A 27441-nucleotide genomic window follows, 5' to 3' on the forward strand; every position below is an offset into this window, starting at 1 on the left:
ACTAACACAAGGAAGATAACGTCGAGACAGGTTCTAGGACTGGGAGGGGTAGTTGGGGACAGTGGGGATCTGGTGGTTATCTCACGTCTTCTAAGAAGGAGGAGGTGACTTGGAATGCATTTCGCAAGCATAGTGATATTTTCAAAGAAAAATATTACAGTATCATGATTGATATTTGATATCTTGAAGTATTGATAAAAGAATTAGGTGCTCTGTCTTGAGATGGCTGCCATTGTCATAACAGTCCTCCATCTTTGGAACGTGACCTGCTGTATATATTTGAAAAGTTCTATTCTTAGCATATTCGCAATACCTGGTGTCATGGCTGATTTTTGCAGTGACCCCACATTGCCTGGTAGGTCCTGTAGAATGTCTTTCGTCCAATACACAATATATTTTCTGACGATGACGTTTGTATATATGTTACAGGCCCCCCAGCACTTTGAATTTTAAGAGTTTAGATAATGTTTTATGATCCTTTTGCAAATGTGTTTTCCATCATTACATAGTCAATCACAAGATGATAATTATTAACAATAAAGATCATACAAATAAATATCGACGCGTATAGTTTTGCTGAACACTTACCTCGAGAACACACATGTTTTCTATTGTATTTGGGGGACTCACGCCTCCGTATATTAATATTCACATTCAAACTGGGGTCGTTTACTATCCTACATGCTTTTTTTAAAAACAACAACTTATTATTCTTCCATTTTTCGAGAGAAACTGAGAGCCAATTCAAATTTGGTGTTCATAGGTTTCCATCGGTGGAAGTCGGTTTGTTTGGGCGTTCTCAACGCTGTGTCAACATCAAAATACCGTAAATGACGCAATAGATATATTTTAATGTTTCCCTTAGGGTAGTCTGTCTTTAAACTGCATATTAGTTTGTGAACAGCGATGACACTAAGACAGAAAAATATACTTGCAATAAACTGAGAAATATCCATCATGGTTAAAGTCCTAAAAATAAAATAAAATAGTTAAAGGCACAATGTTGTTTTATTCAGTCCTGAAACAAATGAACACACGTGATTAAAGCAAGCGACAAAACTCTTTCCATATTCGTAGGAAATATTAGCAAATATCGGTCAATTTGTGGGTCCAATAATATGTTGAGTATATGACATACAAAGTGTGCAATAACAGTTATGATACATTGTATCATCTTGAGGATCACATGTTTTGGGAATTATTATCATTGTATTATGAAAGGGCGTGCTATTGAACTGTCTCCAGTTACTTTGTTTACAAACTAATATATACTTTTTACAAATTTTCAAAATTGTGTTCGTGTTAATGTTCTCTTCAACGAAACAAAATCGCCGAATATCATTTTCTACAAACGTTAATGTAAATTTATATTCTTACATGTAATCGTCAAATCTTTTCATAATTGTTTTTTTATCGCTTATTATATGTTGAACATGTTCAATCTACAGAGGATTCTCTCGATTATATAATGTCCAGATTTCTAAATCACAATATCCTTGAGACAATCAGTTCATCCTTCAGTTCATCAAAACGGAAGTAGCAGCAACGGTGTTCCTGTCGTCTCAGGAGTTGCAATTGCTGTGCAGAACGGGGTCCCGTAGTGGCAAATGTCTGAGACATATATGTTCTCTATCAGGTTTTTCCTTCCATTCAAAGCTGACAACTGAAATACTGTTCAAAGCTTTGTTGAAACAAACTCACTCTCTCACTACAAACCCAACCTAAGGAGACGTTAGGTGTTAGCAAACAGCAAATCTACAAAATCTTTAAAAATAATCATTAACTTTTTACCAGCACCACACGAGTTAAGGCGAAAACGTTAGTATTTGAAGGACGTCAAAACAATTTGTCGGCGCTGGAAATTGACTCAGGCATTGCAACTCAGTACAACCAGGAACTATTCAGGTCCGTTGGTAAGAGGTTTGGAATCTGACAAAAGGTCTTCATCGTCATCTGATTTGTGCAGCTCCTTCTTATACTTTGCCCAAAGAAGCTTCAGGATATCAAAGGCAAGAAGCTCCCCAGCGTTGTTCGTCACTATCCTCATCAAGAAGACGCCATCATCTCTCAGATAGCGCCTCACAAAGTGCTGGAACAACCGGACGTCCACTTCAAAATCCATCTGTCGGAGCATCTCGAGGTACTTGTTCAGAAATCCCTCCCTCCTTGAGGTAAAGACTTCCGCCACTGTCCACTTGATGAGGCTGATGAGGGTCGCCAGTGCGAGGATCACAAAGATGAACCACAGAGCAGCGTAAGCCTTCTCCAGGTACATGTTTATGGGTAGGGCGCACTGCACTGTGTGGCGTTGGATGTTTTGGAGCTGGCGGATTTCAAAGTCACACATACCAACCCGTGGGAAGTTATCCAAGTCCTTCATTGGTGCGCCAGCCTGTAACATCCTCACAACTTCGGCACCGTAACCCCAGAAGTTGAAACCAAGGAAGGCCGATAGGATCTGGAACTGTACTAATACATTGAGGAGGTAGAGGACCTTGACAAATAGGTAGAGCCTTGTCAGGAAGCGTCCCGAACGCTTCCCCAAACAGAAGGCAACGCTGAAGAGCATAGACTGAAATCTTGCGAGAGGACTGGAATCAAAGTGCCTGTATGACTTCAACCATCTGTGGATATATTCTACTGTGTATCTCGTGTTCATCTCCCTATCTTCTTCTCCCTCCAGCTGGGACTTGAGGGCCAGTTCCACGACCTTTTTTATGTTGATGCCAGAAAAAGTGTTGAAGGATCTCCAAATGAAATTGGGAAATTTGAACATGAGCGCTTGCATAAGGAACACCAGAAATACCCAGCGATAAAATCGGAGACTCCTGTCCCCTGACATTCTCTCGTCAACGTCCTCGGGGAGATATTCACTGAACGGCACGTTGTACATGTTGCTGATCCAACAGTACTGGTGGATGTAGGGTTTGAAATTTTCTTCGTTGTACTCTTTTGGAACCTTCAAAACAAAGAAGAGTCCATGCTACAATAGCTGTACATAAACTGATGAACATGTTTAATCAACTACAAACGAATGTTTCTAGGACTTCAGTCCTGCCCCATAACGAAGCATGCATGTGGTCAGGCAAGTGTGTTTGTTTAAATTGGCTCTGATCACCCAGCAGTGAATGGGTACCCAGTGGGATAGATGTTATATGACTGTTATTCTTCTAGCTCCTCAGAGGCAGCTTGGGTTATCCGGGGTAATATAATAATGCCTGTGCTTTGCGTATAATTAGCGCCACTGAGCATTACTAAGATGGGTATTAGGCGCTCTACAAATGTATTATTTATAAGTTTACCAGTGTACTCTGTTTAATGTACTACAGGTTATGTCACACGAGAGAACAGAGTTGTGAAATGACCATATGCTGGACATCAACAAAAGGTGTATTGCCTGTCAAGTATTTGGTATTGAAGCAATCAATATGAAACAAAACTGGCTTACTAAAACTGGTTATATATAGTACCGCTAATAGCCCTAAGGTTTGCAAATGACGCTTAACCGCACTGTTCCATGGACTATGCCAAGGGCCGTGCCATCCCAAGTGAAACACATTACCATAGCATAAATTAAGGGGGAGGAAGAGTAACGGGCTTGATCTAGCAGTAACATTGCTCGTAATATTTGTACAAAATGCGTCTGGAGTTACTTGATTAAGACAATTGACAGGTGAATATTTCATAAGCTGTGAAATAAACGTACCCAACAGTCGATGGAGCCCCATTTTGTTTTAGCGCTAAAGAAGACTGTCATAAGGACCAGAACGATGACCATCATCCTGTGGTGTATCTGATCCACGGCATCGTCGTCACGGATGAGACTGAATATTTTTAATGCCACAAACTTCTCCACAGCCTTCTTGTACATCCTGCAACGATTAAGACGGTGACGATTAAAATCTTATCCTTGAGATCCAAGTTCAAATATGTTGCTTATTAACGTATTGTATATAAGGTAGATCATATATTGTATATAAGATAGGCTATATCCACAATAATAGGGAATATGTGTTGTCAGGGAATATTATTAGGGGATGTGTATTATCAGTGAATATGTATTATTAGACAATGACTGTTAATATGTGTTAACAAGAATTCTGTATCATCAGGTAAATGTATTATTAGGGAATGTGTATTATCAGTGAATATGTGTGATTAGACAATGAGTGTTAACAGGAAATTTGTGTTAACAAGAATTCTGACCGTATTATAAGGTAATATGTATTATTGGGGAATGTGTATTATCAGGTAATATGTATTATCAGGGAATATATATTGCAGGGATTTTTCATCATCAAGGAATATGTGTAATTAAGCAATGTATATTATCAGTGAATATGTATTCTACCATGAATCAAGAAAATACTAGATTCTGATTGGTTGTTCAGAAAAATCAGACGGCATCAATTCTGGATTGACGCTCATCTGATTGTAAGGCCGCTTCTCCGCGCATTAACAAATCTTATTGTGAGAACTACTTCCGTTTGACCACAATGATGGCGGAACATAACAACAACAACTCCATGGATTTTGACGCGGTCTTTGGAATTTTCCACGTAGGCAATTTTTCGGAAGTTTACGAGATGGATTTCAGCGACGAGGAATTTAATGAAATTGTGTCTACTATTGATACCGCAGGTGAATTGACTATCACATATTCTTTTAAGTAAAAGCTATAAAAGTATCGTGTGCTTACAAATCCAGTCACAATATGTTTTTGCCCTAACTTATAACCAATTTCACAATGAAATTACAATAAAAATTTAAACTACATTTCTAGAAATCTTCGCCAATGCTGCTACAACAGAGAGGGACCTAACACCGGTTGAAATAAAGGAAGAACCAAAAGCAGGCAGCAGTAACGAAACTGAGGGTAATAAATTGACATGAAAATAATCAGATCTCCGCATTAACTTTCCCAACAAATTAAAAAAATGAATATTTCTCTCCGGGAAAATACACTTATAGCAATACATAAAAATCTGGACTAAAATCCTAAATTAGGCCACCATTACATACGCAACCAAACTGTTATTTTAATATTTTTTTTCTAAAGAGAGGCCTATCATTCACGAGCACCAAAATTCTGGACGCTTGGCTATAGTACCGGAAAGTAACCTGGATTCTATCTTCCTGGACGGAAGATCAAAGGCAACCCTTCGAACAACAAGCTGGGGTGTTAAAATTTTCAAACGTGAGCAAAAAAAAAATTGTTATAAACTGATACAGTAGTATAGGGAATGGGGGTTTTGGACCAGGTCCAACAAAAGCCTCTACAAAAGCCTTATTTCCCAAATAAGGCTTTGGTCGGACCCTTAGCTCTTGCTACCATTACCCCTACCATGAAAAATTAGTAAAATGTCCCCGGCAGCCACAATTCCCCAAGGGAGAAATAGAAATGTATTGTGCTTCCTCCCAAGGGAATTGTCATCTATGTCACGTTGACTGGTGGTAACACTGTGCCATACGGTACGATCAATAATTCTTCTCTTACAAACCCTCTGCCTGGCCCATCCCTCAAGTAGTACAAGTTAGGCTCGTCTGCTTTAATGTCCACTTTATCTATGTTGTAAGTTTTGACTGACCATATTGGGTCAGTGGCTCGCTTACGGCTATCACCCTCGTGTTCCCCAGGCTGGTATAGATACCTAACTAGGGCCCTATCTGGTATCTGTTTCTCTTTCCCACGCAATGGAGCGGCCGACTCTGACACTATTGATTTTAGTTTGATAGCGTCTGCCGGTTTCTTACCGGTGAGACGGGTGACTTCATGGTTGATTGCCGACACCACCTTAGGTAACCTCGTGACCCATTCAGTCGATCGTTTTCCCGGGGCAGCCAACTCCCTCGCATACTGATGTCCGAATAATCGCTCAGCCAAAGTCCTATTAAATCTCTCAACTATGGCTTGGATGCGATGAGCTCCTACCACACCTCGTCTCACTCGTACTTTGTGCTTAGCCAGCAACTGCGACACGACACCCATGAACTCCCGCCCGGGGTCAACTTGCGGCTCTGTTGGCCACGTCAGCGGACTGCGTTTGTATATGCGTTCGAATCCTCTGGCTACCTGGACCGAATCTTTCGCGGTCAAGGGTTCGGCTTCCTTGTAGCGACTAGCTATATCCACTACGGTTAAGGCATACTTGTACCTCTTATCGTGGGGTAGGAACAGTAGGTCTGCCTGGTGAACGCTATTAGGTATGTTAATACCAAACTTCCTTCTAGGCACGTAGCGTGGTGGCGGCAAATAGATCTGCCACAGGGCTTGTTTTTCAAACCCACGCTTTGGCCTCCTCGAGTACTCGCGCCATTTTAGCCAGCTTATCTACAAGCTAGCTCCTTTCCAGTACCCACGCGGGCTATAGTAAATAGCCTCAAACTTTCTCTGGTTCCGTGACATATTTATATCTATGTTCTTGGTTCAATTTTCTCATGCCCGTACGCGTACGTGTTTATCCCATCAATAGCTATCCAACGTTTAGTATCCATAGGCGACAGGGACGTCTTGTTTATAGTCAGTCCGTATATCTTATGGCCATCACTTCTAAGTGTGTTCATTTTATGTCTAAAGGTACGGGTCTTGAACAGGGCTTCCTTGAATCTGGCGTGTTTGATGTGTTGTTTCACCACGTACTTCTTAACACCCTTAGCCTTCCGGATCTCACTATTGTCGGCCTTCAGGATGGAGTACATCTTAGGTCTCAACCCTATGTACTCGGCTATTGGCGTGCCGGCACACTCGTCCTTCATCTTACCTAGGACTTTTTTATTTACCGTGCTGTGTATGGCATGGTCCTTGGGGTAGTCGCTGGTGTCGTACAAATCGAGGTGTTTTTTCATGTCCTCGTACACGTCCTCGGTTCGAATCTCCATCAGCAGGGGAATCCGTGTCAGTGTACAGCACTTCGCACCTGTCGTCGTACTGTTTCTTCAGCTCGTTGTAGTAAAAGTCGTACATCAGGTGTTTGGATAAATCGAGGATGCTCATCCCCACGTAAACAGGCCGGTTGAATTTTATGTGGCTTTTCTTCATGTGTAGGGCAACTAGGTCATCGGTGAATATCTTGCTACGGGTTGAATGCCGGACTGGCTATCAGTCTCCTGAGCTTGTCTTCCTCATTCGACCGAACCAGCTTCACGGTCACGCCAGCTTCCTCAGGTTCTCCATAGTCTTACCGAACACCGAGTTGTTCATGAGCTTGTAGAGATTTTTTTCAAAGTCACTGGTGGCAAGCTTTCGGAGGTCTGTGTTCATTCTGATGTAGGGATCCATCCATGGGCTCTGGTTGAACACGAGCACCCTGTGTATTTTGGTAAGCCTCATACCCAACGACAGGTACAGCTGTAGGTTGCGATAGTGAACGATGTACTTGGTCTTATTCATTAAGTTGGGCACGAGTTTTTCAACGTCAGCCACCCGCCCACCTAACAAGTTATGTTGGTACTCAGACATCCAGTCTGGGTTAACTCTCATACGTTCGGGGGCCAGGGGGTAGCTGTTGTGTGATGTGTGTAATGCCTTGGGGTACTCTAAGTCAACCTCGAGGATATAACCTTTATTCGAATCTGGCGCGATGCTCATAACATCAACATGTGACGCCCATTCGAATCCCCCTGTGGGTAGATACTGGCTCATAGCCCAGCCGTACAGGTTGTTGGCGTAGAGGTAGAGAATGTGATTGGTTGGCTTGTTAGGGTCGTAGCCCTTCACGTATTGATTATTTGCTTTCGCTTATCGTTTGGTTGCCATGGAGATCCCACCTCGCAAGCCTTTCTCAATGAATAGGTGCATGTCGTAATCCGTAAGCAATTCCAAGTTAACTCCGGTCTTTTTAAGCAAGGCATCCCACGACAGACCTGGGCTGGTGTAATACCATGCGGGGTCGAGTTTATACTGTTTGAAACATGTCCGCCTAAACGTCTCAAACACGTCGGCTAACAGCAGTACATCCGTCCTCAAGTACAGGTCGTGATAGTCACCCAGGTTCTCACAACCCAGTTTATCCCATACATTAATAGCGTGTGAGTAATCGTCTTGGGATATTTCCGAGTCTGTCAGATTGCTGTAAAATTCTCTGATGGGGGGTAGTCTGGTCTCAGCGAACTTGGGCCAACTATCCATGTACTCATAGGGGTACACACCCTTCCTCATAAGCAAGGGTCTAGTCTCGGCGTCTGTGTATCGATCGGTAATAGGGAAGGTATCATTGGCCTTGACCAGACTGTCTAGTGAAGACAATAGAAATTGTACTGAATCTATGAACCTAAGACCGTTTAAGCTGAAGGAGATGTATCTCTCCATGTTGTTGGGGATGCACGTTATATTACCATCGATTTTCGTGATGGCCTGCATGATCAAGTGTGAGTCATACCCTCTCAAGTTGTGAAAGACAACGGGGATGTTTATTGTCTTAGGGGTGATTCTAAGCTTGAGGTTACACGCGCTATGAGCGAGCGCCTCTATACTTACGGTTAATGTGGACAGTGATCTCTTACCGAATCACCGTTAAGTGGTGAGTCACACACGTGACAATTAGTGCTACAGGCGGAGCTAGCCTGTCGGCTTAAGGGTCATACACATGGGGCGACTCTATACAGCGGCGTTCTAATAATTTTTTCTTCCTCCTGCAAACACTTAAGAAACCTTTCAGCCGCGTCGGGACCCCTGTACACTACCGGAGCTTTCGTTTCCCCATCACAACGGACGACAACGTATCCAAACCCACAGGCTTCATGCTCCTGTGTTTTGAGTGTGAAGCTCTCACCTGTGGGAGCCCCGCCGGCGGCAGCCTCAACAGGTTTAACCAAGGCTTCAAAGTCGGCGTATATGATATAAGGCACAGACATTTGGTGCTTGTGGTTGCCGAATTTTAGGATATTGTCACCTTCCTTAGGCATGTCGACCCGTATGGCCGTCTGCCCCACACCTTGGCAATCCTCCCGGTGGGATTCTAATAAATCACCTCGTGTTAAACCGTGTAGGCACCGTTCGCAGAAGTTGCTCTTTTCTCTGTGTGCCGATTGGTCATACAACAACCTGCTAAAGTGTTTTATCCAAGCGTAGTGGTACTTGTCACCTCGCTGAATCATGAATATATTGATAACGCGTTGGGGTTCCCCCAGTTGGGGTTTACCCAACGATGGGCTGACTCTGTGTACTATTGTTGTGTTACCTTCGTGCCCAAAGACGTTTATAGCTAGATTATTCTGTTTTTCTACTTTAGTGATCTGAGATATGGGGGTTGGTTCATCTATACCATCCCAGTTGAGCCCATCATCTTGGGGATAACTAGAAGGCCTGTCTGAATGAGTGTTAGCTGGAAACAAGGCTGATCTGATAGTTACCCTCAGACAATCGTCTCCTCTATTCTTAACGTTTACTATGGCATGTTTTTTCTTATAGTAGGGAGGCAAGTCTAGGTATGACCCACCTCTGAACGGCACGTAGTTAGCTATGTCTAGATAGACATTATCGATTTTATCTACAGTCCACCCGGACCCCAAGTGCGTGTAGCGTTCTAGGTATTCCCGTATCTGCTGAAAACTGGTATCGATTGATGTGTCTATGGTCTCTATATGGGTCACGACCTCTTGTTTACCTCTGAAGTAAGGTTGAACGTACTCAGTGACCCTTCCCCCCACGTTCTTATCGAGCGACATTTTAACTGTGATCTGAAACTTGATACTTCCAAGATCGTTTAGTTCCTGGTTTATTTTATCAGCTATCAGAGGCTGGATATCTGCGACATCTATATTCCTATCAACATGCATGCGCCAGCCTCTCAAATAGTTACCTACAGCGCGCTCAGTGCGCACAAACTGTAGATCAATAGCTCTATTCTGCCGTAACAGTTCTACAAGCTGTGGTTTCCTCATACGGGAATACCCCCCCTAACCCCAAATCACGAACCTCAGCTTTTAGTTGTTTTACAGTAAGAGGTTTTGCTACGGGGGTATGTGATAACAATGCGACTAACCCGGCTCTCCCCAGGTTTGAATAACCCGTGAATCCAAGCTGTTTAGCTTGAGCTTTTGATTGTTTTACCGTAGGAGGGGCTTCTAAACCTAGTAATCTCAACAATGCTGGCTTCCGCATTCGAGAATACCTGATCACACCTCTCTGTCTTGCGATATGCTTAAGCTCGCGTATAGTAGTCATAATTGCGTACACACCTAAGAGAACCAATGTCTAATTGGACCACAGTAAAGGGAGGTAAATGACAAAAAATATAGTGAGGCGCTCATAAAATCAGAGGGTTATATCAACTATTCTTAGATGGGCCGTTTCGACCCAGTACTCACACTGTTGGACATAGTATTCCTTGAAGTTGTGCATGTATTCCTGTATACTTGTAAAACAATTTATCTGGTGTTGAGTCATGATGTCCCCCTCACATGTGAAGGGGTGAGTACACTTAACACCCTCCTTAATCCATGCCACTCCCAATGTGACCTGAAATCTGAAGCGCCCCAAGTCGTTCAGTTCCTCTTCGAATATGTTTTTAACCAGAGATTCGATCTTAAGTTCCACAGACATAGTTATACCTAGGTGTGCACAATCTCTAATTGGGGGTCTATCTTGAGAAGTCGCCTACGTTCTTTTATGTAGGCCTTTTTATTCTCGTAGATGAGATGATGTCTGACTACGTTCGCTCCGTGAGCTTTACATAGGCAGTAGTGCCCTTTAACCCTGATACCACACACAGAACACGAGTAGTTAGGGCTTCCCATGTGGAAACAACAGTATCCCTCAGTCCTACATTTCTTACCACAGGGTTCTTTCTTCCCCATAAGTATGTATTCGCATCGGTATGGAGCAGGTCTCATGTTTAGCATACTTATATGAGTACTTAGTCTAATTGCTTTGCAACCAACGCAGTCGCAGCTATACCCAGCGCTATGAAGACGGTCCATTTGCCCCTTGGATGGTGTGTAGTACTGAGCGAGTGTGGGTTTATTGAGCGGTTGCAGCCGTTTACCTGTTAATAAGAAGTATTCTCTCGCTGCGTCGTCGACATCTTGGAATGTTTTAACGGCATAGTTTTCACGCCTGAGTTGTTCGTTAATGTAATCGATCCTCTGGAGGCGTTTTTTACCGTACTCAGCCTGTGCCGCCTGTAATCGTTCTGCAGCGAGGTCGTGTCTCTTCCGTTCCGCGTCCGCGTCCGACCCCCGTAGTTTCGAGAAGAGGAAATTACTCCCGGAAAATGCCAGGGCATTTACTAACGCACCACCGACCATCATAGCTATCGTAGCCATCCTATATTTATTTCATAATATCTTCAGGTATTATCCCTTGTTTTACTAGGATGTCTTTTGTAGCCATCGCCATACCAAGGTTCATTATGAGCATACCCATATCCTGCAGGTTGAAATCTAGCTTGATAGTCGGTTGTTTAAGCACCATTTTGGTCAACCGAAGCGTACCCTCTACGGGTTAGACTGGCGACCACGGTGGCGTGGTATCGTGGTTGACGAACGTTTTCCCCTCAGACATTATGTATATGATATAAAAATATATATTTTATTGCATGATATGCGGGTTGACCTTTAATTGCGGGGGTGGAGGGTCTCCCTCCCTATGTCGTGTATATAACCATGAGATAGCCACGGCAGCAGTACATACAGCCAACAATAGTCGAGACGGGTGGGTCACCTTGATAATTTTATGTTGGTTACACCACCGTTTTTTACCGGCAGCTACTCTCTTAGGATTCTTCTGCCTGGTTACTGTGGGTGGGGTCTCCTCCCTGGGGGCTTCCCCCATTTGTTGGGGTTCCCCTCTGGGGGGTTCTGAAGGGGTCTCCTCCAGTTGGGGTTTCTCCTCCTGTGCAGCATCCATCCTTTATACTATTATTATTATTTTTCCTCTCAAATTGACAATGCTTTGCCGTGATAATCGCCGCCGTAACCGGGGCTAACAACATACCGTATTTGTGGTACAGCTCGCAGCTAATAGAGCTCAAGGCGTGTTCGATAAAAGGGTCTTTCTCGAGGTCTTCCCACAATCGGTGCTCCTGGGGGATGGGAAGGAAGTACGACGCAATACTAGTGTATATCTGGGTCATAGCCGATCCTATTGTTTTTGTCATTTCTGCCCCGAGCCGGGACTCGTATCTAGTGTACAGTTTATCGATTTCTTCGGCTGACATTTTGTGAATTTTATCTGGAGTGTACTCCCCAAAGTAATGTTTGGCTTTGCCACCAACAGCCAACGCCACCAGTTTCTCTCGCTTATCATCGTCCACCTGTGGTGATTGGGGTACCAACAATTGTTCAAGCAATTCCTCACACTCCATCTTATAATGTGATAAGTAAGTTTTAGTTTTAACTATATAATATACGATATAAGCGAAACACAGAGAAATAAAGGTTAAGTTGCACACGACGAACACTTCAAATACCATAGCTATAACTAAATGCTAAGTATTTATACTAAGCATTGCTAAGCTTTGCTAAGCATTTGCTAAGCATTGCTAAGCTAAAACACCCTATAGGCCACAGGTTGGTCGGTCTTGAGCACGAGCTTAGCGTGTTTAGTTTCAGCGAGCTGTTTCTTCACCCGTTCCGTTCTAATTTGCTCATCACATCGTTCTCTCTCAAACACTCCTCGAACGAATCCCTGTCCTTGCAGTGAAATAAGGCCACCCATCGCGTCTGCTCCCTGAGGTCTTTCAACACCGAGTTGAACTTCTGCGTTAGCACCCAGACGCTGTGATTTGCGTGTCGACCGGAGAAGGCCAGGTACGATAGCATGTCTCTCTTTTTTGTTATCTCGCGATTAACGCTGCAGTCATCCAGTATGAACAGCGTAGACTCTCCTTTAAATTTATCGTGAAGAGCTTTTAACCAGTCCTGCAGGCGTGTTCCCGGGTCGACTCTGTGTACGTCAGGGTCCGTCATCACCCAAGGTCTTTCCGTGTACGTTTTATTCATACTCAGAGTAGGGCACATGATAACGATGTGGTCGAACACATCCCTGTAGTACCCCTCCAACATATCCAACACGAAAACGGTCTTCCCACAGCCAGTCTGCCCGCACACTATGGCGCAGTGTGGGTCGCGGGGTAAATTAATAGATGGCTTGCACGAATCTCCCATTGTCTATATTAAGTTGCGCGTCCATAATAACGTACGGATATAATTTCAACTTGCCAGCGGGTTGAGCCTTCTTGGTAATCTGGATGGTTATCCCCTCACTACCGTTGTCTATACGGCGACCGCTACCGTGCAGTTTATCGTCATCCGTGGATCGCATGTCCAACCACAGCACGTACTTGTTGGTTAAGTATTCACCGATATGCACGGAGGATAGGTCCAGGTCTTTGGTTACGTATGGGTGTTGTTTGATCGGTAGCTTTTTTATCTCATCCCACTGCTGGTATGCCCTCATACCATGTCTGAATAGCTGGTTGGGCACGCCCTCGATGGTCACTTCCACCTTTTCAATCTCGGGGTTGAAAAACTTCTCGCTGTCCCTCCGGAACGGCTCGTAATCCTCCACGGGGACGATCAGGATACCTTTCATCGATCGCGCCGGCACGTTCAGGTTGATATTCCACACAGTGTCGCTCTTATCACGCACGATAGATCTATGCCTCAGTATGCGATCGTACAGGATGGCCACATTCCCCGAGTAATGACTTCGAACCTGCCTGGCCAGCTCGGGTTAGTGACCATGTCGAACTCCAGAGATGTTGTCTATGGTATAACTGGCCTCATCGCCGCCGTTAACGTCACGCATCACTTTGCTGTAGTCGTTAAACGTGAGCTCGTATTCAAGCCTATCACCCAGCGCGGCCTGGTAAAAGCGGCGCGTGTTCCGTGAGCAACTCGAAGTCGAGCGGCACGCAGAACCGGTTCCCGTACGCTTGAGCGATGGCCTTTTCACTGTCTGATAGCTTGTCTAGCTGGTCTTGCGTGAAGGCATACCCAATGCGCGACCTGGTCGATTTGCTGATGCCCTGGTACACGTCATTGACGCGTTCTCCCTCGCTTTTCCAGAGGTCCCTGTAGCAGTGAAACACGTCACTGTCGTCGATACTCAGCAGCTCGTTACCGGTGATCTTGATGGTGGTTTTCATGATGATAGCTCGACCTACGTTCAGCACTAGCTCGCGTTTGTCGTTGTCGGAGGTCAACGTGATGTTGAACGCCAGTCGAACAGTGCCTGGTACAATGAGGTCATTCGCGCCAAGGTTTGGAAATCTAACCAGCAGCGTTTGATTCTGGTCTATCTTGCTGGGATTGTTGGTGATGGTCACCGACTGGCGCACGGCTTTGATACCTAGGGGCTCTCTCGATCTTCTGAAAGGATCTAGTTTTCTACCGTACATTGTTATATAAATGAAATATATAAGTTTTAATACTAAATAATGGCTGAAGGCGGTCATGAAGAAATACCTATGGATGATATGTGGGATGATAGTGCCCTGGAGGATGACACATTCTCGCAAGGTAACGAACCCGTGAAGCAGGCCGTCAACGGGTTTTACGATGGTTTAAAAGAGGATAGAAATTACGTAGAGCCGTTGGGGCGAGACTATACCAAGTTTTTTGTTGATAGCAAGGACACGCTGCTTTTGAGGGCTAACCCGGATATCGATCTCATGAATAAGCGCACGAGAGAACCGCTTGCCTTATCAACAATGTTCAGTCGCCATGGGGGTGACTTGATCCGCGATGAACTAGGTTTCGTAGATTACGGTGGCGCACGGCCTAAGATTCCCATTCAAGATCTGCAAGACATCAGGGACGCCACATCGGATCAAGACATGACTGATATCATTGAAAAGCTGTTGGCCACCTATCATGACACCCCCTTACCCGGGTTCGAATTTACCGCTCGGGAACTACGGGGGCTTGACATGGCCATGCAAACCATTCGCGGACATCTCGTGAACAGCACGGCCAAACTGGACGCGTTAGACGACCAGATCTACCATCAAAAGGTCAAACTCGGTGAAACTGAGGACGAGACTCTGAAAGCCACCATCGAGAAAGTAATACGTTTTTTGGAAGAGGAAAGGAAGACCCGGCTGGAAACGGCATCCTCCTTCCGAGATCAGCTTCGATCCCAGGTCAGCCGTGTGCGGGAAACCATTGATCGGGTCCTCTACCAGGACACCACGCTAGCTGATAGGATTTGGATCCTGTTCCGGGAGCAAGGGATCACCATCGTCAGCATTCTAACTGCATTGGGCTTCATCATATCAACCCTGGTGGTGTCACTGACAGGGGTACGCCTACCGGCGGCACACCACCAAGTAGTGGGGGTGTCAAAGCCTGGATAAAAAAACTAGGGGAAACCCTGGCTAAACTGGCTGGTAAGGCCGCCGAAGCCCTGCCCGGCATCCTGGGTAGCATCGTCTCGTGGTTGCTGAGCGCTCTGGCTAAAACTGCCACGTGGCTTAGTCAAAACCTGTGGGCAGCCATCGTAGCCGTGGTGGGTTTGGTGTACGTAGCGGCTAAGGAATTTTTAACCAAATAAGCCCTAACCCGACCGCGACCCCGCCAACCACCAGGGCCGTTTTACGATCGATGTGCTGCTGATTGGACGCCTGAACGTGTGCAGGCTGTGTGTGTGAACCCACATGAACCCTAGGCTCCGGGGGTGGCGCCACTATACCCGTTTCACCGGTCGTGGGTGGTGGGGCATGGGGGATGTTGACATTGGGGTTGACACCAAACTTTTGGGCCGCCGTGGCTATGACTATTTCGTTGTTGTAGCCCACCACTTTTTTTACTCTCAGTTATATATCACTCGGGGCCATGTACAGTCCCACGTCGAACACGTAGTCGACTTTCGACCTGGCGTATTCCAACACGTCTTGGTAGCGTTTGATGGCCCTCGGGAGATCAACTGGAGCATTGATAGCATCCTCAACATCGACAACGAACTGTTTCTGAGCGTCGTAAGCAGTCCCCTTACCGAGGATGTTGGAACGCGTTTGCGCCTGCGCACCCAACAGCGCCCACACGTACGTTCGAATCGAGTCGTTCAATCTGATGAAACCGGCACGAGTAAACCCTTTCGACTTGTCCAGCATAAACATTTTCCAACTGTCTTCAGCGGATTGGGGCTGCTCGACTTTTTGGATGGTGAAAGGAATTCTACCTTGACCTGTAAAGTTCATGCGATCATCTCTCCATTCATTACTTTCCAGAACATAGGCCGGTGTTAGTAGGATATCTTGTTTTAATAAAGCAGCGCTGGCCTCTTTCACAGGAAGTCTATCACTGTAGGGAATACCCAAACCGTGGTTCGTACCCGGTATACGCCAATCCATCTTCGGGTTTAGTTCGAATTCGTTGCAAATACGTTCGTAGGCCCGTCTATCGTACTGGTTGTTTACTGCGTCCCATGCGTCGTCCTGTGGGAGCGGGGCGCTGATCTCTTTGAGGATACGCCTGACCTGGTAGTACACGTGAAACATGAACACAGACTGACTCAGCGGTCCACGCCGAGTGTCAGTCAATGTCACACCACACCCCGTTGTAGCGCACCACACGGCGAAGTTGAGTTGATTTTGCCAGAACTGCATCGGGTTGTTGAACCAAGCGTGGACTGCCTTGACGTTAGTCACCGAAAGCTTATACTTGTCGAACACATCTATGAACCGGGCGTCGAAATACAACCCATCAGCGACTACGATCTTCATGGGTGAGAAATTTACGTCCAGTTTAGGGTAAAACACACCAGGGGAGTACATTTTAAAACTATTATATAATGAGTTTATATACTCTAACATGTACATAACACTTCCAGGAATAACGAGCGGTGAGGCCGTTCAGCTGACGCACGCGATCGATAACACGTCGGGTCAACTCGAAGTCGCACTGTGCGATATCACCTACCTACCACGATGGACTAACATAAACGCTAGCAACAATAAACTGTTCGTAGGTGGCGCTCGCAACCAGATAACTGACGGCTACTACAGTGTGTGTTCACTAAGCGACGAGGTCTTCAAACCCCTGGGAGCCGAACTCAAGAACTATAAGAGGTTAACCCAGGGCAACATCCCTGATCTGATAATATCGGTGTTAGATATAAATCATAATCTCGTGAATATAGGATACCTTAGCATAACGCTGCACATAAAATGACCAGCGCACAAGGTCCCGGAATGAAGTTGAAAAAAAATGCATCAATGTGGGGATCTCCGACCTCGGGGACACACGCGGATTCGACGACCCCGGAGTAGATGGTAAATTGTACGCCTTGCAACTGAAAAACAGCATTTACAAACGCGTTGAAGTCCCCTCCGGTGGTACTAGCAACCTAAGTGATATAGTAGATACCACAAGAGCGGCAGTCAACACTAAGTACACCCTTGTCAACACCGGTGATGATAACTGGATAATATACCCATCGTTCGGGGGCAAACTGTTCGACTTAGACGATGTTGAGAGCACTACTGTCGCCAGAAACAAACCATATACGCTCGTCTTCACCGATGATGACAAGTGGGTGTTATTACCCGATAAAGCCGACTGGTTTCTCAATATTAAGCTCGGCTCCCCCTACGTGTTCACGGATAATAAAGACAACCACCTAAACAAAGTCGTGAACAACGGAACCCTGCTCGTGGCTTACGTCCCGACTCAGAGACGTGCGTAGTCATCGGCCCACTCGCCAGTATGGCAGCCCACATGCTATCGAGTAAAGCGGGCATGCAAAACGTGGTATTGCAGTTGGTGTCTGAATTCGAAGGCGTGGTCAAGATCCTGGAGAGTCTACTGGCGAACTCAACACTGGCCATCCAAGTCTACCTAGGGGAACCATCGCGGGATGATGTCGAGATCGTGAAGGGGGTCAAACTCCGGTGGGGGAAACAACACCAGTATCACGTTTGCAACGTTTACGTGCGGGTGGGTGTCGACTCCAAAACCAGTCTGCAGGGAGTCAACGTGATCGTGGAAGACACGATATCACTAATCAAGATATTCCTACCCGACAACATACACTTCATGGGGGTGCACTTCACCCCTGAACTATTATCAGAAAACCAGTTGGAAATTATATCGTTATAGTATTATAGCAATGTCTTGGCTTCGCCCCAACACTACACTTAACGACTTAGGGGACACGGAGGGATTCGATCAGCCTGGTGAGGAAGACACCTTATACATCCTACACTTGAAAGACAACGTGTATAGGCGGGTGTCGTTATCAGATTTTAAAGAGCCTAAATGGATAGTCAACTTAACCCTCACCTCACCTTATATCTCCCTGAAACAAAATACTGACGAGATCTCCGAGATTAGGAATAGCGGTACCATACCCTCGTGTTTCGTTCCTGGGCCTAATTCAAGTATTAGTCTAAAAACAGCGTCCACCCCCCATATGTTAATGGCATTCCGCGGGGGTGAGTTAAGGTATAACTGCTCTGAGCATATAAGGGTTCCGATTATGATACCAGACTCCACACTCATCATAGAATTCTATCTCCTGGGACATTCTGTTAGTAAACAACACCAACTCTTACCCGGGGTGAATGTGTACTTTAGTCCCAGGACCAGTGATGAACGTTACCGTATCATCGTACAAACGTACTCCTCAACAGGTTTTATAACCGCCTCAATGAGCCCCCAAGAGGATTGGGATGTTATAAATATAGGACCACCTATTAGATTCTCACCTATTCTCCTACCTGAGGGTTTACGCCTTATAAGCCTCAAGTACATTGATCGACTGTTAAATGAAACCCAATTAAAATATCTTTTGTAATATATATTATAGGATGGGGCTGTACCCAGTCATAGAGGAAGTAGCGAAGACACTGGAAACCGTAGACGGGTTCCGCTTGAGACAGTTATGTGATGTAAAACGCCAACTAGAACAAGACCGCGACACGCGGAAAGCACTATACAAGAAGTACCATAGAGCTTTCAATGCCGTGGACGGGACTGATACTACCCTTATGGCAGCCAGCATGGGCCTAGGGGCGGCAGGTGTTGGGGTGTTAGCTACCATCGTGGCTGCACCTATAGTGCTAGGTATTGAAATAACAGCTGGGGTGACAGGGGTGTTAGGGTTGGTGCTTAAATTTGTATCACGCAGACTGCATCGTAAGGCGTTGAAACACGATGAGATCAGGGTTCTGGCTGAAGCAAAGCTGAACACGGTGAGTGAGCGTATTTCCACTGCACTCACTGACAGTAAGATCTCAGAGGAGGAGTTTCGTTCAATCCTCTCTGAACTCACAAAATATGACAAAATGAAACAAGAGATTCGATCCAAGTCACGTAAGTCTGCTATAAGCGAGGATGAGAAAAAAAAGTACATAGAACAAGGGGTGAAAAAAGCCCAGCAAGCCTTTATTACGAACACCAAAGAGATCATAGGCGATTCACATTAAACTGTTTCATCGAGGTCAACGTGACATAGTGTCACGTGGAGCCAACATAGATAAAGTGAAAATAAAATCAGACGAACCTACCTTGTACTACTTGATGGGCCAGACAGAGGACTATTGATCCTGTCAACAGCACGTGATGCGTGGGTGTGTGTGATCACATGATACAATACCCGTTAAACTGACCTACTTCAGCTAAGTCCGCGGTAGCTCAGTCGGTTGAGTGGTGCGACCCCATTATGTATAGTCTGCGCAAGTCTACATGCGTATCCTGTACATGTGATGTGAGGTTCTCTCACCCACAATTCCCCTGGGAGGAAGCTAATACATTTCTATTTCTCCCTGATGTGATTTTCTAATCTCATAGTAGGGGTAGATGACACAATTCCCCTTTGGGAGGAAGCCTGGTCCAAAACCCACATTCCTATACTACTGATACCTAAAAAACCATATATTGAATTGTGGCTTTATTTTTCAAATTGAACAACCTATTCTGCATATGTCAATCATTTATCAAAGAAAATAAGTAATTCCTACGGTAATAAAAGAAATAACAAGACAACCCTACTGATAATACAAAGGTCCACTTGTCCTACCTCCATTTTTCCTTTTAGAATGGCTCTCACAACACGGTAAATCTGAGGAATTGGTCACTTCCAAAACAACTTGCATCCTCTGTTCGCCACTACCTTTTATGCGGAAGTTCGGACAACCGAGGGGGGATTATATGCCAAATCCTCCTACGTGGGAATTCGATCTTCCATCCACAGACATCTCAGGGCCCCGCCCTTTGAGAGAAATATCAACATCCTCCAAGATATTGAATTTCATAGCACCAATAATGTCTTTGTTGGAATGTTAAAAAAACTTTTAAAAATGGGCCTTGACAATTCGAAACACCAGGAAGCCATTTCAAACGCTGATCTTTTGAAATTGAGAAATAATCTCACAGTAGACACTCCCACTAACGTGCAGAAAAAGGTTTGGTTCGATATCACTCTGGGGTTGGGTCGTTGGGGTAATGAAAATCAAAGAAGTCTCAAGATAAATTCTTTCGAAGTTCAAAGGGATGATGTTGGTGCAGAGTACATTACTATGACCCATTCTGAGGCCACAAAGAATCACCAAGGCGATTTACGCGATACTGCACAAGCCAAATCCCGCATTTATGCTACCAACACTGATTCGTGCCCTGTGGCGGCATTCAAAAAATATGTCTCAAAATTAAATCCAGGAAATGAATGTTTCTTCCAGTATCCTCGAAAATCTGTCACAGAGTTCGACTCGTGTTGGTATACTTTAAAACCAGTAGGCCACAATGTCTTGTCACAAATGATGAAGGCAATTTCCAAAGATGCAGGTTTAAGTAAGGTGTACACAAATCATTGTGTACGTGCCACAACGGTCACTCTTCTCTCGCATGCGGGTGTTGAGGCAAACTGACAGGGCACAAAAATCAGCAATCTTTGATCAGTTACAGCACTGATTCTTCCGTTGATCAGAAACGATATTATTCTTCAGTTCTTCAGGGTTCAGATAACACTCCCAGTCAGGTAACATCAGTTTCAAACTTCAATCAGATGCAATTATCCAGTGCTGCCACTTCGGCTGCCTTGCATTTTTCGAACCGCAGTGTCACGGTCAACAACTATTACCGCGAAAGCAAGTAGGTCAAGGTGGACGACTCTAAGAATTTCAATGCAGGTGAAATACTGTGATGACTAATTCTGCCTAGAATTGTTGTCCAAATGAATTTTTATTTTTCCCGAAACGAGATGTTTCCAAAGAATGTTAAACTCAAGTTTGTTGATAAAACGATTTGTTTGTTATTTCTTGTGAGCGAGAAAGAGTAAGTGTGAGTCAATAGTGGAACGTTCTGAAAGCGCTTAGTGACCCTTGTCACCCCTTGGCAGGTAAGTCCAACTTCGAAACCGCTGTACGCACCGTAAATACCGCTTATTGCGCCAAGTAAAAGAATCTATTATTAAATGGGTAATGGTAGAATGGAGATAAACCGAGTGTGTTTGAAAATCAGAGACATGCTTTACTGAATTGATGGCGACTAAATATTACAATTGGAACCTCACGCTACGCGTTCGGTTCCAATTGAAATTTAGTCGCTACGCGTTCGGTTCCAATTGAAATTTAGTCGCCATCAATTCAGTAAAGCATGTCTCTGATTTTCAAACACACTTGGTTTATCTCCTAATTATTAGACAGTGATTGTTAACAGGGAATATGTATTAACAAGAATTCTGTATTATCGGGTAAAATGTATTACTGGGGAATGTGTATTATCAGTGAAAATGGATTATTAGACAATGAGTATTATGCGGGAATATGTGTTAACAAGAATTCTGACCGTATTATCAGGTAAAATGTATTATTGGGGAATGTGTATTAACAGGGAATATGTATTATCAGGGAATATATATTGCAGGGATTTTGCATCATCAGGGAATATGTGTAATTATGCAATGTGTATTATCAGTGAATGTGTAGTTTTAGACAATGAGTATTATGACGGAATATGTGTTAACAAGAATTCTTTATTATCAGGTAAAATATATTATTTGGGAATGTATATTATCAGGAATATGCATTATTATGGGATGTGTATTATCAGGGGCGCGTTCGGTTTTAAATGACATTTAGCAGCGTTCAACCAACTATAATCACTTCCAAAATGTAAACACAATAGGATTATCACCATTCTACCATGACATATCCACCATGAATAAAACGCGTTTTAAATATGCACCCATTACCCTTGCGTAGTGTTGTTTACCTTTGTAAGGGTTAATGATGCAAAATATTCCTACGCGCAGTGAACCGGCTCTCAGAAGTGGTTATTGAAAATTTTCACTAAAGTCTTCTAATCTTTTAGTAACAGCCTATCAAAAACGAACATACTTAAATGTCATGGTAGAATGTATATTATTAGAGAATGTGTATTATCAGGGAATATATATTATTAGAGAATGTGTATTATCAGGGAATATGCTTGATTAAGCAATGTGTATTATCAGGGAATATCCATTATCAGTTTTTACTGAAGTAAAATATGTTATCCCTGATCATTTACAGATGATAATAAATGCCTGATTCACAAAGGAAATGGACATTAATCGTCTCTTGGATCATACTTGCATCAGGCATGATTTTCGTAACGAATGCATCAAATTTGAATTGTCCTCCACATGTGTACCATCAAATTGTTTGAAGGCCTTACTGGGGCCTTGAATGTTGTTCCCTTGAGCAAACAACTTCTGAGTAAGAGTGATATGGTTTTGTTTGAAATATTGATAAAAATAGCATGCTCGAAAGGATATATTATCAAGGAATATGAATTGTTGGTATAGCGTATAATCAAGAGATATGTATCAACTGTGAATATGTATAATAATTGTAAAGGAACATGTATGATCTATAACCGTAAAAGTTTTCTTATGAAATTAATATGTATTATTAAGAGGGTTTTATGATTATACGGGAGGTGGGGTAGCCTAGTGGTTAAAGCCGTTGGCTCGTCACGGCGGGTTCGATTCCCCACATGGGCACAATGTGTTAAGCCCATTTCTGGTGTCCCCCGCCGTGATATTGCTGGAATATTGCTAAAAGCGGCGTAAAACTAAACTCAGTCAGTCAGTCAGTTTTATGATTATACAATTTTATAGTGCGTCACTCTTGTTATTGATGGGTAACCAAATTGATATAAAATGCATTTCCTTATTTTGACGTATACCATATGTTCCCTTATTGTTTTTTCAGGCAAATAGTGCATTTACCTGTGCTCGCGTTTATGACCGGTGTTACGAGAAAAAGGATAGGCTAAAACCGTTTGCAAAAACCTTGCATCATTATTTGACACTGTTTCATAAACGTGTGTTTATGCAGTCAGAATCGTTCAATGGACTTAGCTTAGAGAGGACATGTATCATGGTAATGTCTTTGTAGTTTTAATGCTCTGACTATAGTTATATGAAACATTCGAGTGTTCCTAAACAATTCTTCAGTTGTGCATCTGCTGTCATTGATCGTTTATAATGTAAACTCTTTCGCTTGGGTCAAATTGGTCTGTAACAAGCTTGTTTTTAAATAAGTTTTGAAAACATACAGTCTAATGATTTCTTCAATCTTTATATCAATGTGTCTTGTTTATAACTCTTCTCAATGCGATCAACATAATGATAAAATGAGCTGAATGTGCACGACGTATGGAGAGAACGTTTTATAGCGTACAGGAATTGTCTAAATAGTTACGGAAACATTAGGAATACTGGTAAGAAACTAACAAACACTGTCCATATGGCCGACAGCATGCTGCTATATTCGTTCTTGCGCTTGAACGCTCAAAACCTCTTAATGCAAATAGTACTCCAAAAGACTGGCATAATATCAAAACTGCGTGAAAATTATATGACTGAACAATGAGTAGCTTACTTCACGAAATGGTTAAACATTCCCCGCCATAATGGTATCATGCACACACGCAATAGGTGCATAAAAAATATGTATGTGTATATTGTCCCACGCCACACTGCAGTACTCCTGTAAAACAAGGGCAGCCTGTAAACAAACAGCCTTCACCTACCAATCAAAGGTCGAATTATTAATTTAGAATTACCTCTGTTGTTTACAAATGCTGCTTAAGAGTAAGGAAAACCGTTTAGAAATACGTGTATGTTCGTTTCGCAACTTATTTGGAGTTAGTGTCATGCCCCAAACATTTAAATTAAATCCTGAACATTTCAGGAATAACCATATTCATAATCATATTATTGAAAAGTGAAAAACTATTTGATACTCTGGAATTACCTTTGCTGGGTCCAATTAAGTACTGCTCATAAATAAAGAGGATCTTTAACAATATGTTCGATTTGCAACTCATTTGAGTTCGTGTCTCGCCCCAAACGGTCACCGGAAACCTCCAAAGGGAACCATTGTCACTCATTTCAGCTTCCCCTGAAGGTAGTATGAATACTCTCTCTTATTATTATTCATATTATTGAGAACGAGTATTTTCACGGATTTAACATATTCCCTGAAATAGATGTATACCTGCACATACGCCCCAAATATATTGCCTACACTAGTTATCACATTAATACATATTTACCGAAATAATTATCTCTTTATTAGTCCTATACCTGAAATATAGTTTAGCTAAAATATTATTTATACATATTTCCTAAAATAGTTGTCATATTTATGAATAGTTTCTAATATTGTTGTCATATTGAAACAAATTCCACGAAATAGTTTTTCGTATATATGCATATTTCATGTTGATACCATCTGTATACATATTCCTGAAATAATCATTGTTCTTGTATATATGCCCTCCCATTAGGTCCTATCAACCAAGAATATACGTACTGCTTCAGGATATGGTGGCACGCTCAACCTCAGTGTTACAACCACATGAACAGTGAATTAATTTTGGAGACCCAACAAAAATATTTTAAATGATATATAAAATCTTAATGTGAATTGTGGGGAATCACAAAATGCACTGAAAGAATTCACTTAAAATTTTGCAGGGGTATTTTGCAAATCAACGCCAAATCTCCAACAGTTGTTGTATATTGAGAACTTGGGAGGTACCCTTTATATATTAATACGTATGTCCGAGTGTTAAGTTATTGGTCTAAGTTATTACGCAGTGAGAACAGTATACTGCTGGTTATTTATGGTCTATGTTTAACGGGTTTAAATAGGGTTGTAAATCTTGGTTGATTGATGTTAAAATATGCGATAAGAACTTGGTTTGGACACGTTTAGGAATTTCCTGATGTGAATGTTGATATTTTTTGTAAAGTTGCAAAAAAGCGTCTCATTAATATTTATATTAAAAAATGGAGATCTGAGTTAGAGTTAGATGATAAATTATTTTAATACAAAAACATCAATGTACTTTTTGTTATGCAATGTACATTGATCAGGTTGTCAAAGATAGAAAATTGATCATGCAAATGTGAAGGTCCACTCATTACCTAATGTTAGAAATTGGTAGATACAATAATATTCCAAGGGAAGACCGTTTATGTGCATGTTGTAATAGCTAGGGAAATATTTTCATTGAAGACGAGTATCATTTTATGTGAATTTTAGAATTTTTACAGTTTAGAAAGATATATTAAAAGTTTTATTGGTTTGACCTAGTGCATTTAAACTTGTGTCATTGTGTAAACATGACCCGTTGGTAACAATCAATCTCAGTTTAACACATGTTACCTTAGCTTGTTCAGCTTGACCTGAGCTACTCTACAAATGCATGACCCGGGAGGTCAAATGGCACAAACGGCAGGTCGAGTTAACTTCATTAAATAGTGTCACAACTCTGATGTCACAGATGTGCCTTTTGATTTTTTTGGTCTTTTTCATAAGAAATAAATATACAATTTCAAAACTCATTGGCCATGTTATATTGTAAAACTAGATAATTTAATATATACGTACATTAAAAAATATTATCTTTGGATTTTTTCTTTTCAAAATTATGTTACAATATTTCGAAACCTGGATGGGCGAAGAAGCCTGGTGGCTTATATAGACGCAACTCCAGTACATTGTTCCAATAGCTTGATATATAATTGAAATAATTTGACAACAAAAGCAAAATACTGTGACAAAATAACAGATAAATGATTGAATAATAAATATGCTCGGCATGGTGTTGGTTATGCCTAACAACGAAATGAGCAGCCACGGAAAATCAAGTTATAGAAAACTTGCCTTACATTAAATATATACGTAGATTTGATAATTACCTGAAGCGGTTACTTTTAGAAATGAACTGTTGTAACGAGTTGAGAATGTCACTATTAGTTGAGTTATTCAATGCGCCGTTACCGTATAAAGCAGCTTTCACATCGTATTCTTGAATATAAAAAAATACACACTTGTTCTTAAATTTTGATAGTTCCGACATAATAGTAGATTTATTTACTATCTGCAGTCCGATTATCTTATAACAAACTAGTTTTCCCCATAAGAATTTAGTTGATGCCGTTTTCGCCATAAGATTTGTTGCCGTTTTCGTCAAGTCGAGGTTCCGTTATGTCCAAATTGTGCCGTTTTCGCCATGTGCCGTTTTGCTGTGGGGACATTTTAGCCTGAACCCGTATTGTGAGTGTTGATATAACCATTTTTTGTCGTTTTGATAACCTATGTAACTTTGCAGAAATAATTTTCTGCTTAAGAAATACACTTCGCTCTACCACCATGTATAGTGTAATAAAACACACTTTTGCCCTGAACTATTATAGTTAAAGCACGAGGACGCTTGATTATTATCGAGCAAGAAGCAGCCTGGACTCTATGTGAAAAACAAATAAGAAGATGCCATGCCGGAAAATGTTATCTCCCTGTTCAGTTAAAGCAACGAAATTCAGCAATCCTAGGAAATCTCTGTCAAAAACAAAGCTATAATACATGTATATGACATAGCATCACAATGATTCAACATCAAATTGTGAATACACCAGCTGAAAGGTGAGCGTATCCTACTCCATCGGTTGCACACATCATAATCAAAAGCATAGGCACGCGTAGTGGTCACCTGAACAGTAACGGTATCAACTTCTTCATGTAACTCATGCTTGTTTTAAGAGGCGACTAACGGGATCGGGAGGTCACGCTCGCTGACTTGGTTGACACAAGACATCAAATTCCAATTGCGTAGATCGATGTTCATGCTGTTGATCACTGGATTGTCTGGTGCAGACACGATTATTTACAGACCGCCGAAACATACCAGGATTATTGCTGAGTTCGGCGTTAAACAACAAACCAACCAAACCTCATGTAATTACCTTACATACCAAAGATATGACGAAACGACCTTTCACATCAAACTTCATAAATTGAGATTATGTATTTGAAAGTATATAATGTCTATCAGAGATACAAGAAAATTACAATTATGATTGCAAAATTATTACAATATGCTCCATTACCTGTCAGCTTGTATCAGTGTGTGAGCAAGTGAACTACGGCGGTGGACTAAACGCCAAGAGATAACGGTAACGAGATATCAACTCGCATGTATGAGGAAGTTGAGATTGCAATC

The 27441-nt window shown here is 42.7% G+C and overlaps 1 protein-coding gene across 2 annotated transcripts; it reads right to left on the minus strand.

Moving 5' to 3' along the window:
• Positions 1-989: 989 nt before the first annotated feature.
• LOC124272438 (innexin unc-9-like) lies at positions 990-27411 on the minus strand. Of its 2 annotated transcripts, none has more exons than XM_046707603.1 (3): positions 27329-27411; positions 3707-3872; positions 990-2959 (listed from the first exon to the last, which is right to left on the minus strand). In XM_046707603.1, the coding sequence occupies exons 2-3, from the start codon at positions 3869-3871 to the stop codon at positions 1898-1900; spliced, it is 1227 nt and encodes a 408-aa protein (XP_046563559.1). In that variant the 5' UTR covers position 3872; positions 27329-27411; the 3' UTR covers positions 990-1897. The 2 variants fall into 2 exon arrangements, with proteins under 2 accessions (XP_046563559.1, XP_046563558.1); XM_046707602.1 differs by lacking the exon at positions 27329-27411 and adding an exon at positions 26141-26304.
• Between the last annotated feature and the right edge of the window lie 30 nt (positions 27412-27441).

This window comes from Haliotis rubra, unplaced genomic scaffold (assembly GCF_003918875.1).
Source record: "Haliotis rubra isolate DU_JTF1 unplaced genomic scaffold, ASM391887v1 Scf17, whole genome shotgun sequence".
Classification (NCBI taxonomy): domain Eukaryota; kingdom Metazoa; phylum Mollusca; class Gastropoda; order Lepetellida; family Haliotidae; genus Haliotis; species Haliotis rubra.